Source organism: Erinaceus europaeus, unplaced genomic scaffold (assembly GCF_950295315.1).
Source record: "Erinaceus europaeus unplaced genomic scaffold, mEriEur2.1 scaffold_729, whole genome shotgun sequence".
NCBI lineage: Eukaryota > Metazoa > Chordata > Mammalia > Eulipotyphla > Erinaceidae > Erinaceus > Erinaceus europaeus.
The window spans coordinates 46,062-65,216 of NW_026648257.1; the positions used below are offsets into that span (position 1 = coordinate 46,062).

Here is a 19,155-nt window from a genome sequence, read left to right on the forward strand (position 1 = left end):
AAGCATTAGACTCAAGCACGAGGTTCCATTTCAGTCCCCGGTAGCACATGTACCAGAGTGATGTCTGGTTCTTTCTTTCCTATCTTTATCCTTAATAAATATTAAACAAAACAAAAACCAGTGAATTATGACAAAGACCAACAGAAGAATACATGTCCATATATATTGTAAACAAATAGCTTAAGGTTAGCAGGGGTAGATAGCATAGTCATTTTATAGAGACTCTCATGCCTGAGGCTGTAAAGTCCCAGATTTATCCCCATACCACCATAAGCCAGAGCTGAGCAGTTCTCTGGTAAACAAAATAAAATAAATAAAATATATTTAGAAAAAAAACCAAAAAACCCAGTTTAACATGGTAAAAACTTGTTGCCATTTTCTCTGTACTTGAAACGAGTATGTTGATCTGACATACCTTTTGAACTGCTAGAATGTGATTTTACCTGCTAGTTTACAAAGCTGCTCTCCCCTCTTTGATCAAGTGCAAACATTTGTATTTAGTGTAATACAGTTGCGAATGAACAGAATCCAATGAACATGATTAAAAAAACTTACTTATTATGAGGGGTTAAGAGAATGAGAGGATCAGAGCACTGCTTAACTCTGGCATAAAGTGGTACTAAAGATTGAACCTGAAGCTTCTAGGGTCTTAAGCATGCAGGTTGGTGCTGACATGTTTGTGTTTTTTTTTCTTTTTCTTCCTTTTTTTTTTCTTTTTATTTTATTTTATTTTTTTATTTAAGAAAGGATTAATTAACAAAACCATAGGGTAGGAGGGGTACAATTCCACACAATTCCCACCACCCAATCTCCATTTCCCACCCCTCCCCTGATAGCTTTCCCATTCTCTATCCCTCTGGGAGCATGGACCCAGGGTCATTGTGGGTTGCAGAAGGTAGAAGGTCTGGCTTCTGTAATTGCTTCCCCGCTGAACATGGGTGTTGACTGGTCGGTCCATACTCCCAGTCTGCCTCTCTCTTTCCCTAGTAGGGTGGGTCTCTGGGGAAGCAGAGCTCCAGGACACATTGGTGGGGTCTTTAGTCTAGGGAAGCCTGGCCGGCATCCTGATGACATCTGGAACCTGGTGACTGAAAAGAGAGTTAACATACGAAGCCAAACAAATTGTTGAGCAATCATGGACCCAAAGCTTGGAATAGAGGAGAGGAAGTATTAGGGGGGTACTCACTGCAAACTCTAGTGCACTTCTGCTTTCAGGCATATATTTTGCAGTAGTTTACGGATACGTGTGAACATATGCTCCCTCTCACAGAAACTGGTGTATATCTAGGTTTTGGGACTTTGTTAGAAAGTGAACCACCTGAGATGAAATTAGAGTATACTATGAAAGGAAAGGTCTCACCCGAGTAATGAAGTTGAAGGGTTGTCATTCCACACGTGAAGTCTCTGGACACAGTCTGAAGTGAAGCATGTTGAGGTGGCAATCGTTGCATTGATTAGGTTGTGATCAGCAGATGCAATATTATTTGATATGGATTGGGAGAGTCATACGGGAAAGTGGGCCCTATCCAATGGTTCCAGGACTGGGGGAAGTAGAGGCTCCATAGTGGAGATGTGAGGTTCTTGCTGTCTTAGGGTTCAAAAAGACAATCGATAGTTAATGTTACATCACATTATTTGGTAATTGGGTTAACTTTGAAAAGTCCTTTTGTTGGGGTTTGCTGTACAGTACCCAGTATCTTGTATATAGCTGTGCTATTGGTTGCTTCTGATCTACTTGGTCTAGGCTTTTGAGAGAGTCTGCATATCAATTACACAGCCTATATATTGAAAAGATTCAGTTTGTGTTTTGAAAAACTTCAAGACGTACAATTAATTTTCCCCCTCTCGTATTAATTAACTAGTGATTTATATGACTACATTTTACTAGGAGTGTACATAAACACCATTCCCACCACCAAAAGACTGTGACCCATCCCTCCCACCCACTCCCACCCCCCCCACTGGCCCAGGAAGCTGCATGTCTACCCCTCACCACAGGGTTTTTACTTTGGTGCCTTATTTTCTTCCTTTTTTGAAGCTTGATGACTGCACTACAAATTCACTACTCCTGGAGGCCATTTTTTCCCATTTTTATTGCCCTTATTACTACTACTACTACTATTGTTGTTGTTGTTTGATAGGACAGAGAGAAATCGAGAGAGGAGGGGAAGACAGACACTTGCATACCTACTTCACCGCTTGTGAAGTGACCCCCCCCCTTCAGGTGGGAAGCTGGGGGCTCGAACCTGGATCCCTATGATGATTCTTGGTCCTTACCCTTCACGGCATGTGTGCTTAGCCCACTACACTACCTGCAGCACCTCCTCCCCTATTTTTTTCCAGAGCACTGCTCAGCTCTGGCTTATAGTGGTGTGGGGAATTGAACCTGGATCTTTAGAGACTCAGGCATGAGAGTCTCTTTGTATAACCATTATATTATCTACTCTTCCCCCCCCCCACCTTTTTTTTCTCAGAGCACTGCTCAGCTCTGGCTTATGGTGGTACAGGGGATTGAACTTTGGATTTCCGTACCTCAGGCATTAAAGTCAGTTTGCGTAACCATTATGTTGTTTCCCCAGCCCAGTGCTCTGACATGTTGAGCTATCTCCCTAGCTCTCGATGAAACTTTAAGTTTCCTTTGACTACATATGGTAATTATTGGGTTCCCTCTTTATTTTTGTACTCAGATTGACCCCATGTTTCAGAAGACCATAGCCTCATTTGATGAATGTAGCACAGCAGGGGTATTTCTCTCCACCCTCCGTTGTAATGACTATCGAAGTGAGCTGCTTTTCCCTTCTGATGTCAAGATTCTCTCCACTGAAGAACCTCTTGAGTTACCAGATTTAGGTTCAGTAGACATGACAGATTTGATAGGTAAGTACACATGCTTCTTATCAACATTTCAGCCATCAGAGAATGGTTCTATATAACCATGGGGTGTTGTATTTATAGCATTGTGTTGTTTATTTAAAGTATCCCCTAGAATGCCAAATGGGGCATCTTTTTGCATGAAAGTAAAATTGTAGTTTTTACCATGTTCTCGATCACATCTTCAAGTCTTCCTCATTAGCTGACAGTTCTTATATTCACATACTGAGCCCTGGGCTAAACCAACTATAACTGTCAAGCTAGAGATCCCCTCCCTCACTTCTTCCCTCTCCCCCTTCCATCTTTCCTGCCTTCCTTTCTTCTCTTCCTTTTAGCTCTGAGGAAAAGAGGACAATGTGGGTTGCTTTCACACTCCTCTCTAGTGGTCTGAGAATAGGCCTGTATTGCTGTCAACTCCTTATACTGGCTTGGCATGGATTTTAACATCCCTTCCACCCTATTCCTCCATGCCCTTGCCTCTGAGGATGTTGTGATAATCAGAGATAGGTATGAATGCTAGGCATCAAATTTATGCTGTCAGTTGGTTTTCTAATTTTGTGAAGTAGGTAATCTATAACTAGTTTAATTTAGGAAATAATTAAGGAACATTATTGCATAATTAGAAGTGTACCTAGTACACTTTGAGGAATTTTTTTTTTTTTTTTTATAAATTTCCTTACTGTAGGCAATGCCAAAAAAAAAAAAAAAAGTCTTTTAGGTTTCTGCTGTAGTCCTTTACTAATCCTTGTAGGATGGGTATGTTGTCTGTGAATCTGCCCTCTCGGGAAAGAGCATTGTAGGGGATGAGGAGCATGTACTGTTTTCCTCTCAAGTTCTCTTTGTGATCTTTTTTCTTCTCCAGTGCCCTTACAGCAGTGTGTGGAGGAAGATCGCCAGATCTGCCCTTCTCTGGCAGGGTTCCAGTTCACTAAATGGGACAGTGAAACACATAATGAGGTGTGGTCAGCTTTTGGACTTGTAAAGGCGCTGGGAATGTCTCCATTAGCTTGTGGTTTCAGAGAGATGGCCTCAGATTAGTTCTCCTAGTGGGAACCAGAACTGTGGCATCATGTTTATTTAGCCAGGAGTACAGAAAATATTTCCTTTGGCATTTCTTTAGGGACAAAAACCTGGGGAGCAGGGGTTGTGAACTTTAGAACTGTTTAACAGCTAAGGAATTCTGGGACTAGCATTATTTCCCTTCTCTGCTTCCATAAAGGAAGGCATCCCTACAATTCCTGGGTAAACATTTTATAATAAGATTTACTCTTGACTATGGTTATCCCAGTATCCTTTGATTTCTTAGGCTGCTATTAAGCTCGAGGACTTTCCTGCTTTTTAGGGTTGAGTCCCTTGGCACAGAGTTTCCTGAGAAATTGTCATGTGTAGAGCTTTCTTTTGTATATTTTTAGCCCAACCCCCTTTAGCCTACTTATTACAGCTTCCAAAATAAATGGTCTCCATGGAGAACTGTTTTCTTTAAACATGTAGTTAATGGATGCAGATTCCTGTTCATGCTTTACAAAATGTGCCTGGTGACAATACAGCTTCTTCCTGTGCTTCACAATATAAACTTCCTCAGCTTTCTGCTGTCGTGGGAATGTTGGCTTTGAGGAGTGGGGAGGAGCAGGTTGGAAACTAGAATTTCAGGGTAAGAAAGCACATTTTGTGGGCCCTTTCTGTAACAGTAATTGATTGGTTACAAGAATAAGGAGAACTAGAGAATCTTCTCTTTGCTCCTTCTAGTCCGTGTCAGCCTTGGTAGACAAGTTTAAGAAGAATGATCAGGCATTTGACATCAACGCCGAGGTAGAAGAGAGTGACTGTGAGGACTTCCCTGATGGGCCCATAGAGGATGATTTTGATGCCAAGGATGAACCTGATCTCACTGCAGCTGGGGATCACACAGAGTTCAGAAACTGGAGTGAGTCCTGCCGCATCCAGAGCTGCCAGTAAGGCTTTCAGTGTTGCAAAAAAATGTTTCTATAGGAGTTTTCCTTCACTTCTTAATAGATTTCCTTCTAGGATGGTCTTGATTTCATCTCTGGATTAGCTGAACTGGTTGGTGTGTGGTATTGTCCACGCTGACTGAGCCATCCTAACTCATGATAGAATTATACTGACCTTGTAATGTTGGCTCAGCCATTTACTGGGCATAAAGTTGACGTGGGAATTTTAAAGGCTGGAACCAAATTAAGTAAAGTACTGAAAAAGACTGTCTGGAATGCTGTAGCTTCAGTGCGGCACGGACTGACCCACCTACCTACCTTCCTTCCTTCTTTCCTCTCTCCCTTCCTCCCGCCCTTCCTTCTGTCCTTCCTTGCTTTTAGGTTTTTTTGTTTCATTGTTTTTATTTATATTTATGTATTTATTTGATAGAGGCAGAAATTGAGAGGGAAGGGGAAGATAGACTGACAACTGCAGCCCTCCCAGCACTTGTAAAGCTTTCCCCCTGTAGGTGGGGACCAAGGGGCTTGAACCTGGGACCTCTGGTACATTATAACATGTGTTCAACTAAGTGCGCCACCCCTAGCCCTCCATGCTCCGTTTCTGCATGCTACACAGTTTGGCTTTTGGCACAGTCATTCCAAATTTAGAGACAGAAAAGGGCTTATGTGTTGCTTATAGTAGCCACTATCTAGCTCAAGAGTCAGTCATAGGGTGTTAGACAGTGTTGGATTTCCATATAGGCAGAGCAGAGATGAACTGATGGGAAATGAAATAAGCAAATGAAATTGAGCTCATGGAAATAGGAAAGGTAGCACAATTTTTCTATAGTTGTTTCACTTTTTAAAAAAATATTTGTTTTCCCTTTTGTTGCCCATGTTGTTTTATTGTTGTAGTTATTATTGATGCTGTTGTTGGATAGGAAAGAGAGAAATGGAGAGAGGAGGGGAAGACAGAGGGGGAGAGAAAGATAAGACACCTGCAGACCTGCTGCACCTCCTGTGAAGTGACTCCCCTGCAGGTGGGGAGCCGGGGGCTCAAACTGGGATCCTTATTGCTGGTCCTTGTGCTTTGCACCACGTGTGCTTAACCCAGTTGTGTAACTTTTAGGTTACTTTAGTAAACACTCTAAAAAGAAAATTAGAATTTTATTGGCCTTCATTATATGTACTTAATAAATTAGCATTATTTTAATTTTTAATATGATTTGGAAAAAGGACCCCAAAATCCTTTAGTGATAAGGATTTATTAATGTCTGTCTTACTTTATTTCATTTTTAAAATATTTTTTATTTTTTTAATATAATCAATTTAATTTTTTTAACCAGAGCACTGTGCAGCTCTGGTTATTGTGGTGGTTCGGGGGATTGAACCTGGGACTTGGGTGCCCCAGGCATGAGAATCTCTTTGTATAACCATTATGCTATCTACTCTCGCCCTTTATTTATTTTTCCCCCCTGCCCTTTCTTTCTTTTTTTTTTTTTTAATCTACAAGCAGGACTCTATTCTGTAAATTTGAGAGCTTTTCCCATAGCAACATTAAGTGTGAATTTTTAAGTTGGTATCTTTTTTTTAAAAAATATTTATTTATTCCCTTTTGTTGCTCTTGCTGTTTTATTGTTGTAGTTATTATTGATGTAGTTGTTGGATAGGACAGAGAGAAATGGAGAGAGGAGGGGAAGACAGAGAGGGGAGATAAAGATAGACACCTGCAGACCTGCTTCACCGCTTGTGAAGCGACCCCTGCAGGTGGGGGGCCCGGGGCTGGAACTGGGATCCTTACAATGGTCCTCGCTTTATGCCATGTGTGCTTAACCCTCTGCGCTACCTTCTGACTCCCAGTATCTTTTTTTTTTTGTCTTCAGTGTTATTGCTGGGGCTCAGTGCATGCACTACGAATCTACTGCTCCTGGTGGCCATTTTTTTTTCATTTTTATTGGATAGGACAGAGAGAAATTGAGAGGGTAGTAGGAGGTAGAGAGGGAGAGAGCTAGAGAGACACCTGCAGACCTGCTTCACTGTTTAAGTCACACACACACACACACACACACACACACACACACACACACACACACACACACCCCATAGGGGGGAAGCTGGGTGCTTAAATTGGGATGCTTGCGCAGGTCCTTGTGCGCTTAACCCGGTGTGCCACTGCCTGGTCCCTAAGTTGATAATTTTATATGACCTGTACATGATGTTATAAATATCCACTTGGCCCTTGCCAGTAAAAAGGTTCCCCACCACTGTACTAAGAAGTGAGAAATAAAGGAGTTGGTGGAAGCGCAGTGGGTTAAGTGCACGTGGCGCAAATTGCAAGGACTAGCGTAAAGATCCCGGTTCTAACACCCCCCCTTCCCACCTGCGGGGGAGTTGCTTCACGAGTGGTGAAGTAGGTCTGCAGGTGTCTTTCTCTCCCTCTTTCTGTCTTCCCTTTCTCTCTCCATTTCTCTCTGTCCTATCCAGCAACGACGATAATGATAACTACAACAATAAAACGGGCAACAAAAGAGAATAAATAAATATTTTTTAAAAAGTGAGAAATGAAAGGCACATTGCTGGGAAGAACTGTTTAAATCCAGTGTTCAGATGTCAGAGAAGTGCTGATGCTTTTCTTAAACAGCTGGCATTTGAGGAACTGACAATGATAGAGCCCTTGCACTTGTTTTTAGAAGATGATTATTTTGAACCATTTCTTGCCCCACTTCCAGACAGAGCAGAATCTTTTTTTTTATATTTATTTATTCCATTTTGTTGCCCTTGTTGTTTTATTGTTGTAGTTATTATTCTTGTTGTTGTTGATGTCATCTTTGTTGGATAGAACAGAGAAATGGAGAGATGGGAAGACAGAGAGGGGGAGAGAAAGATAGACATCTGCCGACCTGCTTCACCGCCTATGAAGCGACTCCCCTGCAGGTGGGGAGCCAGGGGCTCAAACCAGGATCCTTACACTGGACCTTGTGCTTTGTGCCACCTGTGTTTAACCTGCTGTGCTACCGAGAGAGCAGACTCCCGACAGACTAGAATCTTGCAATCTATGCTATTAAGTGCACAGGTGCGGGAAGCTTAGGTTCTACCCTAGGGTTTCAGTCATCTTGAAATCTCCTACCTAAGCTTAGGTTCTACCCTAGGGTTTCAGTCATCTTGAAATCTCCTACCTACTGACCTTTCCCAAAGAGCTCAATATGAGTTTGAACTGCTCTAGATCTGACTTGTCATGCACAGACATTTGTTTGAGGCATGGAGCAAGTAGCTGAACCTCTAGGGTGGGTTGAGCGTGTTCATGAATTGAGTGTGAATGTTACTGAAGCTGCCTTCCTTTTCCCTTTGGAAGTCACAATGCTGCAAGTTGTTATTTGATATAGATAGTCATCAGTTTCTGTTGTACTACATCTTAAAGGTTAGAAATCTGATTTTTTTCCCCCTATATTTAGTTTTTAAAATTACATCAATTTTTTTTATAATGGAATATGGCTACTTAGCCTTTTTTTTTAAAAAAAATTATTATCTTTATTTAATATAGTCAGAAATTAAGGGGGCAGTGGGAGATAGGAAGAGAGACAGAGAGACACCTGTAGCACTGCTTCACTGCAAAGCTTTCCCCCTGCAGGTGGGGACCAGGGGATCCAACCGTCCTTGCACATTGTAGCATATACACTCAACCACCTGGATCATCTCTGGCAGGAAATGATTTTGGTCGTTGTGTAGTCTTATAACAAAAACATTTATTCTCAGGGCCGGTGGTGGTGCACTTGGTTGAGCGTACACTTTACAGTGTGCAAGGACCCAGGTTCAAGCCCCCCAATCCCCACCTACAGGGGGAAAGCTTCAGAAGTGGTGAAGCAGTGCTGCAGGTCTCTCTCTCTCTCTGTCTCCCTCCCTCCCCTTTCCACTTAATTTCTGGCTGTCTCTATCCAATAAATAAATAAAGATAATTAAAAAAATAAATTAAAAAACATTTACTCTGTTTCCTTGTCTATCAAGTGGGCAGACTTTTGTGAAGCACTTTAAGACACCCAAAGTTTTGTAAAGATATAATTATTTTATTATAAAATCAAGAGAAACACATCTGGGACCTCAAATGCATGGCCAGTATGCTACTGTTGCCATTTCCCCAACAACTTAGGGTTTCTTATTTGTTTGTTTTTATATGTGTTGCATTGCACATATATGATTTCACTGCTCTGGGCTGACTTTTTCACTGAGACAGAGAGAAACAAACAAACATAAGACAAAGAAGGAAAGACACCACCACACTAGAGCAAACCCCCCATGGTACACTGGGGCCACATACACAGCAAGGAAGGCAGCCTTATTGGATGAGCTTTTTCTCCTATCCCACACCTAAGAAATTGATGCTAGTGATAAGTATATTACTCTTCAGAAAAGCTGCTCATTTGTGGGAAAGTGGGGAGCTGGAACCTATAACTGCATTATATGCTTTATATGTAAGTATCTGATTACATGATGTCTGTTGGCATGTGCATGTAAAAACATTTAATGTGTGTTACAGGGAAGAAATGATTCCCCTTGGAGATGGAGATATTAGGACCATGTGCCCCCTTCTATCCATGAAACCTGGAGAATATTCCTATTTCAGCCCACGTACCATGTCAATGTGGGCTGGCCCAGATCACTGGCGCTTTAGACCCCGACACAAACGTATGTACTTACAAAAGAATTTAGGAGATAGCTTTCAGCCAGGGAAGGGAAATGCTTGATGTTTTTTTTTTTTTTTTCTGTTGTTGCACCTACTTATAAGTTGAAGAAGTGAATAGAGGGCCAGTGAAATAGTTCAGTTGCATAGTGTCCCACTTTCCCTTGTGCATGACCTAGATTTGAGCTCTGCCTTCACAGTGTAGAATGAAGCTCTGGTACTGTGGTCTCCTTCTCTCTCTCTCTTTCTACCTCTATCTATAAAAGAAAAAAGAAGGATATAGATAAATCAACCTCCAATTGATCTGACCTGGGATAAGGGATCAGTTACAATTAAAATCTCTGAATAACGGTTTGAGCCCCCGGCTCTCCACCTGCAGGGGAGTCGCTTCACAGGCAGTGAAGCAGATCTGCAGGTGTCTATCTTTCTCTCCCCCCTCTGTCTTCCCCTCCTCTCTCCATTTCTCTGTCCTATCCAACGACCGCAGCAGCAACAACAACAACAATAATAACCACAACAATGATAAAACAACAAGGGTAACAAAAGGGGAAAAAATGATCTCCAGGAGCAGTGGATTTGTGCCCGCACTGAGCCCCAGCAGTAACCCTGGAGGCAAAAAAACAAAATAAAATAAAATCTCGGAATGATAAGAGTCCTGAATTCTGACCTGGAGTCAGAGCATCTGGACTTACGACCTTCCATTAGCTCCTAGTGTCCCTGTAACTTCAAACAGTGATTGTAGGTGGAAATGACACCCCCCCCCACCACCCAGTCCTTTGGTGCAATAGATCATGCACAACCTTTATATTATATCCCTAACCCTATTTATTTATTTATTTTAATTTTTATTATCTTTATATATTTTTTGGATAGAGACAGCTAGAAACTGAGAGGGAGAGAGGCAGAGACACACCTGTAGCACTGCTTCACCACTCCTGAAGCTTCCCCATGTAGGTGGGGACTGGGGCCTTGAACCTGGTTCCTTCTACATTGTAATATGTGCGCTTAACCAAGTGCACCACCATCCAGCCCCCTATTTATTTTTAATATAAAATCACTTAAAGATCTTCAGATTTTTAAAAAAAATATTTATTAATGAGAAAGATAGGAAACAGAGAACTAACCAGACATCACTCTGGTACTTGTCCTGCTGGGAATTGAACTTAGAACCACATGCTTGAGAGTCTAATGCTTTATCCACTGCACCACCTCCTAGACCACAGATCTTCAGATTGTATTTGGGAGAGAGACAGACAGACAGACATAGCCAGTACAACACTCTGGCTTAAAAACAAAATTTTGAGTTAAGGAGAGACACAACAACACTGAAACTTGACATAGTATGGTGGGAACCAGGCTCCATGATTTTTACGCATATCTCTCTCTGTCTCTGTCTTTCTCTCTGCCTCTCTCTCCTCTCTCTTTTTTTTTTTTTTTTTTTGCCTCCAGGGTTATTGCTGGGGCTCAGTGCCTGCAGCTCCACAGCTCCTGGAGGCTATTTTTTCCCTTTTGTTGCCTTTGTTGTTTATCGTTGTTGGATAGAACAGAGAGAAATCAAGAGAGGACAGAAGTCAGAGGGGGAGAGAAAGACACCTGCAGACCCGCTTTACTGCTTGTGAAGTGACCCCACTACATGTGGGGTGTTGGGGCATCAAACCAGGGCTCTTAGGCTAGTCCTTGCACTTTGCGACATGTAATCCTGGCCCCCCATCTCTCTTCTTTTTAAAATTTTATTTGTGAAAGAGAAAGAGATCCTGAGCATTAGTCTATACATGCAGTGCTAAGGACTGAACTCAGGACCTTATTCTCGAGAGTCCTTGCATTTCTTAATTCTGTTACTCAGACATGAATGTTAAACTTCTTACGGCTGATAAGATTGTTGATGGATTTTGTGAGATAAGTGAGACCACAGAATTGAAATGATGTTGATATCCATGTTCATTTCTACAGAAGAAGCTGCTTCACAATCAGAGAACAAAAAGAAGTGTACAAAGAAAGATTTTGAAATAGATTTTGATGCTGATATTGACTTTGATGTGTATTTTCGAAAAACAAAGGTATGTGCTGGATTTTTGTTTAAGCATTTGCACTTACTTAAATTGTTCCTTGTACTCTTTTACACAGAGCTGGGGAGTCTGATGGTAGACCACTACTGCCCAAACCCCAATCTTTAAAAAAATGTTTTGGCTATGCTCACTTTGGCAGCACAAACACTGAAAAAATGTTATGGCTATTCTTATTAAAGGTACCTAAAAATCACTTTAAAATATTTTATTTTTAAAAATTTGTATTAATTTTATTATTGTATAGAGACAGAGAAATTGAGAAGGGAGGGGGAAGATAGAGAAGGGAAGAGACAGAGAGACAACTACAGCCCTGCTTCACCACTTTTTTTTAAAATTATTTCTTTATTGGGGAATTAATGTTTTACATTCAACAGTAAATACAATAGTTTGTACATGCATAACATTCCCCAGTTTCCCATTTAACAATACAACCCCCACTATGTCATTTATCATCCTTCATGGACCTGTATTCTCCCCACCCACCCACCCACCCACCCCAGAGTCTTTTACTTGGGTGCAATATGCCAATTCCATTTCAGGTATTACTTGTGTTTTCTTTTCTGATCTTGTTTTTCAACTTCGGCCTGAGAGTGAGATCATCCCATATTCATCCTTCTGTTTCTGACATATTTCACTCAACATGATTTTTTCAAGGTCCATCCAAGATCGGCTGAAAACGGTGAAGTCACCATTTTTTACAGCTGAGTAGTATTCCATTGTGTATATAGACCACAACTTGCTCAGCCACTCATCTGTTGTTGGACACCTGGGTTGCTTCCAGGTTTTGGCTATTACAAGTTGTGCTGCCAAGAACATATGTGCACACAGATCTTTTTGGATGGATGTGTTGAGTTCCTTAGGATATATCCCCAGGAGAGGAATTGCAGGGTCATAGGGTAGGTCCATTTCTAGCCTTCTGAGAGTTCTCCAGACTGTTCTCCACAGAGGTTGGACCAATTGACATTCCCTCCAGCAGTGCAGGAGGGTTCCTTTGACCCCACACCCTCTCCAGCATTTGCTGCTGTTAACTTTTCTGATGTATGACATTCTCACAGGAGTAAAGTGATGTCTCATTGTTGTCTTTATTTGCATTTCTCTGACAATCAGAGACTTGGAGCATTTTTTCATGTGTTTCTCGGCCTTTTGGATCTCTTCTGTGGTGAATATTCTGTCCAAGTCCTCCCCCCATTTTTGGATGGGGTTATTTGTTATCTTGTTGAGTCTGGCAAGCACTTTTTAAATTAATTAATTAATTCCTTTTGTTGCCCTTGTTTTGTTGTTATTATTATTGATTGTAGTTATTATTGATGTCATTGTTGTTGGATAGGACAGAGAGAAATGGAGAGAGGAGGGGAAGACAGAGGGGGAGAGAAAGACGCCTGCAGACCTGCTTCACCGCCTGTGAAGTGACTCCCCTGCAGGTGGGGAGCCGGGGGCTCAAACCGGGATCCTTCTGCTGATCCTTGTGCTTAGCGCCACCTGCGCTTATTAACTTGCTGCGCTACCACCCGACTCCCTGGCAAGCTCTTTATATATGTTGGTTATTAGACTCTTATCTGATGTATGACATGTAAAGATCTTCTCCCATTCTGTGAGGGGTCTCTTGGTTTGGGTAGTGGTTTCTTTTGCTGTGAAGAAGCTTTTTAATTTGATGTAGTCCCATAGGTTTATGCTTGCCTTAGTCTTCCTTGTAATTGGATTCGTTTCATTGAAAATGTCTTTAAAATTTATGCGGAAAAGAGTTCTGCCAATATTTTCCTCTAAGTATTTGGTAGTTTCTGGTCTAACATCCAAGTCCTTGATCCACTTGGAATTTACTTTTGTATTCGGTGAAATATAGTGATTCAGTTTCATTCTTCTGCATGTTTCAACCAATTGTTTCCAACACCATTTGTTGAAGAGACTCTGCTTTCCCCATGTAATAGTCTGGGCCCCTTTGTCAAAGATTAGATGTCCATATGTGTGGGGCCTCATTTCTGGGCTCTCAATTCTATTCCACTGGTCAGTGTGTCTATTCATGTTCCAGTACCAAGCAGTTTTGATGACAATGGCCCTATAATACAGTTTGAGATCTGGGAGTGTGATGCCTCCAGTTCTGTTCTTTTTTCTCAAGATTGTTTTGGCAATTCTAGGTCTTTTCTGGTTCCAGATAAACATTTGTAGCATTTGTTCTATTCTAAAAAATGTGCTTGGGATCTTGATGGGGATAGCATTAAATTTGTAGATTGCTCTGGGTAATATATTCATTTTGATGATGTTAATTCTTCCAACCCATGAACATGGAATATCTTTCTACTTCTTTGTGTCTTTTTCAATTTCTTTGAGTAGGGACTCATAATTTTCAGTATACAAGTCTTTCACTTCTTTGGTTAGGTTTACTCCTAGATATTTTATTGTTTTTGTTGCTATAGAAAAAGGAACTGATTTCTGGATTTCAATTTCTTCTAACTTAGTGATTGCATAGAGGAATGCCACTTACTTTTGAATGTCAATTTTGTAGCCTGACACCTTACTGTATTGCCTGATGATTTCCAAAAGATTCTTGCTGGATTCCTTAGGTTTTTCCATGTATACTATCATGTCATCTGCAAATAAGGAGAGTTTGACTTCTTCTCTTCCAATCTGTATCCCTTTAATTCCTTGCTTCTGCCTGATTGCTATGGCAAGAACTTCCAACACTATGTTGAATAGTAATGATGATAGTGGTCAGCCCTGTCTAGTACCTGATCTGAGTGGAAATGCTTCCAGTTTTTCACCATTGAGTATGATGTTGGCTGTAGGTTAGCTATATATAGACTCCACTATCTTCAGGAATTTCCCATCTATTCCCATTTTTTGTAGTGTTTTGATCATAAAGGGATGTTGTATTTTGTCAAAGGCTTTCTCTGCATCTATTGATATGGTCTTGTATGGTCTTGCTTTTGTTGATGTGGTGGATCACATTGATTGATTTACGTATATTAAACCAACCTTGCATGCCTGGGATAAACCCCACTTGGTCATGATGAACAATCTTTTGGATATACTGCTATATCTGGTTGGCTAGAATTTTGTTCAATGTTTTCGCATCTATGTTCATCAGAGATATTGGTCTGTAGTTTTCTTTTTTGGTTGTGCCCCTGTCTGCTTTTGGTATCAGGGTGATGTTGGCTTCATAGAAGCTGGCAGGGAGTATTCCAGTATCTTCAATCTTCTGGAAGACTTTTAAAAGTAGAGGTATTAGTTCTTCTTTGAAAGTTTTGTAGAATTCATTTGTAAAACCATCTGGTCCAGGACTTTTATTTTTGGGGAGATTTTTGATAACTATTTCAATTTCATTAGCTGTGATGGGCCTGTTCATGTTATCCACTTCCTCTTGACTTAGTTTTGGAAGTTGGTAGGTACCTAGGAAATCGTCCATTTCTTCCAGGTTCTCTAGCCTGGTGGCATATAGTTGTTCATAGAAGCCTCGCATGGTATGTTGAATTTCTATGGTGTCTGTTGTGATATCTCCTCTTTCATTTACTATCCAATTTCTTTGGGTCTTCTCCCTTTTTGTTTTGTGAGTCTGGCTAAAGGTTTGTCGATTTTGTTTACTCTTTCGAAGAACCAACATTTACTTTCGTTGATCTTTTGTATGGTTTTCCTATTCTCAATGTTATTGATTTCTGCCCTAACTAGTGATTTCTGTCCTTCTGGTTGCTTTAGGGTTCCTTTGTATTTCTTCTTCTAGGTCTTTAAGATGTGCAATCAGGCTGTTTATTTGTGCCTTTTCTTGTTTCCTAATGTGTGCTTGTATAGCTATGAACTTCCTTCTTAGGACTGCTTTAGCCGTGTTCCAAATATTTTGATAGCTTGTGTCTTCATTTTCATTGAACTCTCGAAACATTTTGATTTATTCCTTGATTTCTTCTTTGACCCAGGAGTTGTTAAGAAGTGTACTGTTGAGCTTCCACATTTTGGCACTGTTACTAATCTTTTGTTGATCAGTGTTAGTTTAATTCCACTGTGGTCTGAGAAGATTCTTGGGATGATTTCAATGCTCTTGAATTGGCTGATGCTGTCTTTGTGGCCTAATATATGGTCTATCCTTGAGAATGACCCATGTGGATTTGAGTAAAATGTGTATTCCAGTTTCTTGGGATGAATGACTCTGAAAATGTCCAATAGTTCTAGTTTATCTATCTCTTCACTTAGCTCCCTTGTGTCTATTGATTTTTCTGCCTGGATGATCTGTCAAGGTGAGAGAGTGGGGTGTTGAAGTCCCCTACTATGTTGTATTACTGTTAATATATTGTTGTAGCTCTTTCAGTAGAAGTTTGATGTATTTAGATGGCTTCTCATTGGGTACATAGATATTAATAATTGTTAAGTCCTCTTGATTGACTGATCCTCTGAGCATTAAGTAGTGTCCATTCCTATCTTTTTTAATCTTATCTGTTTTAAAGTCTATCATGTCAGATATGAGAATAGCTGCTCCTGCCCTTTTTTGTGGGCCATTGGCTTGTATGATAGTTTTCCATCCTTTCACTTTAAGTCTGTGTTTGTCTTGTTGAGTTAGGTGAGTTTCCTGTAGACAACATATTATTGGGTTGTGTTTTATGATCCATCTTTCTACTCTGTGTCTTTTAATAAGTGAATTCAGGCCATTGACATTTATTGATATCAAAGATTGAAGATATTTTAACACCATCCTTGTAGAGTTTTAGAGTGTTTGATATATGTCCTATTTGTGGTGGTCTGGTTGTTTATAGGAGACCTTTCAGAACTTCTTTCAGGGCAGGCTTGGTGATGGTTGATTCTTTCAACTGTTGCTTGTCTGAGAAGGTTTTGATGCCTCCATCTAGTCTGAATGACAGTCTAGCAGGATATAGTATTCTTGGCTGAAAGCCTTTCTCATTGAGCACTCGATAGATATCTTGCCATTCTCTTCTGGCCTGTAGTGTTTGTATGGAGAAGTCTGCTACTAATCTTATGGGTTTTCCTTTGTAGGTGACTGTTTTTCTCTTGCAGCCTTCAGGATCCTTTCTGTATCCTTATTCCTTTCCATTCTAAGTATGATATGTCTTGGTGTCTTTAGGTCTGGGTTAATTCTGTTTGGGACCCTCTGGGCTTCTTGAATTTTTATGTCTTTGATGTTGTCTTGACTAGAGAAGTTTTCAGCTACTGTGGCCTGGAAAATGCTTTCTTCCTCTCCTTCTCTTTCTTCCTCTGGTATGCCAATATTGCGTATATTCTTTCTTTTGAAGTCATCTCATAGGATTCTGTTGTTGTTTTCAGCATCTCTTAATCTCTTTTTGAGATCCCTTACTTCTTTTTTAGTTGTCTCTAATTCATCCTCAATCTTGCTAATTCTGTCTTCAGCCTCATAGATTCTATTCTCTCTGCCCTCTACTGTTTTCTGGAGTTCATCTATTTTGTTGCCCTGCTCTGATACTGTTTTAGCTTGTTCAGCTAGTTGCATTCTTAGCTCAGCGATTTCAGCTTTCAGCTCTCTAATAACCATGAGATAATTTGCATTTTCTTCCATATTCTCTTTTGTTGTTCCTGCATTTGTGATTACAATTTTTTCAAATTCTTTACTCACTCCTGTTATTATTTCCTTAGCTAATGTTTGGATGTTGAACTCGTTTTGTGCTTCACCCTCTGGAGGACTTTTAGCTGGACTCTTGTCCTGGTTCGAGTCTCTAATATTTTTTCTTGTTGTTTTAACCATTTTATATATTATGTTATGAGTTTCCTTTATCAGTACTTTTCAAATTATTGATCACTATTGCCTGGATTGACTTGTGTCTAAGTAATTTAATTAAAGGTTTTACCGTGGTGGAAGTTAACAGTTTTTTCAATCCCTGAGTTGGAGCTCAGTGGTTTAAAAGCCTCTTTTTTTTTTCTTCCATGTATGCTATGGGAGCCTGAGGGCTTTTCAACTATCAATAGGCTTCTTAGCTTAATCACTGACTCCTGACCAAGAGATAAAGCAGGGTGTGGCAGAGATAATCCAGTGGTTATGCAAAGAGACTTTCACAGCCCCTCAGCTATGCCACCAAGGTATATGTCTTCTGAGTTTCCCGGTTAGATCTCTGTCCCCTGGTGTCCCTCCCTGTTGCTGCTCCAGATTCTGAGGGTAGTAGCAATGGAGACTCAGAGTTGCACTTGTTGAGTCTCTGGGGAGTCCTCTCCTCCCTTAAGGTGTCCCCTTGTTGGTGGAGCAGACTGGAGGTGGTGTCTCAACTGATAAACTGCTGAACTGTTAGCAGTCACTTAATCTCTCCTTAGGCCTCTCTCTCCTCTCTGTCACCAGCCACACGTGTTTGTACTCTCCGGTGATTTACTGGGTTCCTGTGGTCATTCTAGTCCTGTCTTGTTTCGGTCCGGGTGGTCTCCTTTGGTATTCCTAGTTGATCCGGGAGAGGAGAGAAAGCGCTCTGCTGCTCATAGCTCCGCCTCTGGAAGTCCTTGTCTGCTTCACCACTTGTGATGCTTTCCCCCTGCAGGTGGGGACCAGGGGCTTGAGCCTAGGACCTTGTACACTGCAATGTATGTGCTTAACCAGGTGTGCCACCACCTGCCCCTAAAAATATTTTATTTATCTTAATAGAGCTGTAGAGAGGAGGAGGATAGTGAGGAACCAGCACAATACTCAGCTGTGACTTATGGTGGTGCTAGGGATTAAACCTGGGGCCTCAGAACCTTAGACTTGAAAGTTGTTAGTATAGCTATTATGCTGTCTCCTAAGCCCCAAATCACTCTTTTTAAAAATTAACAGGCTTCTACTGTTCTGAGCAAATCCACGTTGGAGAACCAAAATTGGAGAGCCACCACTCTTCCTATGGATTTCCACTATGAACCTGAAAATCTTCTTCAGTTACATCTCAAACCAGGCACCAGGGTAAGGCTCTTTTTTGGTTTCTTGAATTTGCTGTTTTCTTTGAATGTGTTAATAGCATCAGAGGTATCAAGTGGCTGATAGTGTGATTGTCAGACAGTACCTTTGAGAAAGAGAAGAGAGCACAAAGCAGACTATAAATTAGCCAAAGGGAATTGCTGAGAGATGAAAAGAAGATGACAGCCAAAAAGAAAAGCTTGTATGATAGATGCACACTATAGATTTGCAAATTGCTCATACAGTTAGAATGTTAACTGAGGCATATGTATTGAAATGCTAAAGAGAAAAGCAAAATCTTGTTGAGCTTTTTATAAAATGTTTCATATTTCTTGATTTTCTCATTTCTCACTTGTGAGTTCACAAGCCAGCCCACACTGTCGCACTCCTGAACAAGGTGTGTAAAGCTATAGTAACACATGGCATAGATAACATAGGTGCCACGCATCTACCTGTAGATGTGTCAGGAAGTACTCTATGCTGCACAGCCTTCTTGGGCTCCTCTTCACATCGTGAAGATGATCACTCTACAATACCTAGTACTACGCTTCCATCACTGTTCACTTTATTTACCTGTGGTCCTTCTGCGATGCTAGTAGCAAATTCCTGTTCCCGTTACCAGAGTAACCTGGCATGATTCAGGTTAGCTCCATTTTATTTGGACCCTCTGTTCATTTGCCTTCTTGGGTCTAATTTTCTGGTGTCAAAGTATACAGTCGACAGCGACGTAGGAGGTGACTCAGTGGAGATTCT

The 19,155-nt window shown here is 40.9% G+C and overlaps 1 protein-coding gene across 2 annotated transcripts in view; it reads left to right on the forward strand.

The window, feature by feature from the left end:
- The window catches only part of LOC103119564 (condensin complex subunit 2), a 28,540-nt gene extending 10,039 nt beyond the window's left edge, over nucleotides 1–18,501 (forward strand). For both annotated transcript variants that reach the window (XM_060184871.1, XM_060184872.1), the window contains 6 exons: nucleotides 2,688–2,877; nucleotides 3,734–3,828; nucleotides 4,618–4,823; nucleotides 9,331–9,479; nucleotides 11,425–11,531; nucleotides 18,286–18,501. In XM_060184871.1, coding sequence (XP_060040854.1) covers nucleotides 2,688–2,877; nucleotides 3,734–3,828; nucleotides 4,618–4,823; nucleotides 9,331–9,479; nucleotides 11,425–11,531; nucleotides 18,286–18,486 — 948 coding nt within the window. In that variant the 3' untranslated portion in view covers nucleotides 18,487–18,501. The remainder of the gene's footprint in view (nucleotides 1–2,687; nucleotides 2,878–3,733; nucleotides 3,829–4,617; nucleotides 4,824–9,330; nucleotides 9,480–11,424; nucleotides 11,532–18,285) is intronic.
- The last annotated feature ends 654 nt before the right edge of the window (nucleotides 18,502–19,155 follow it).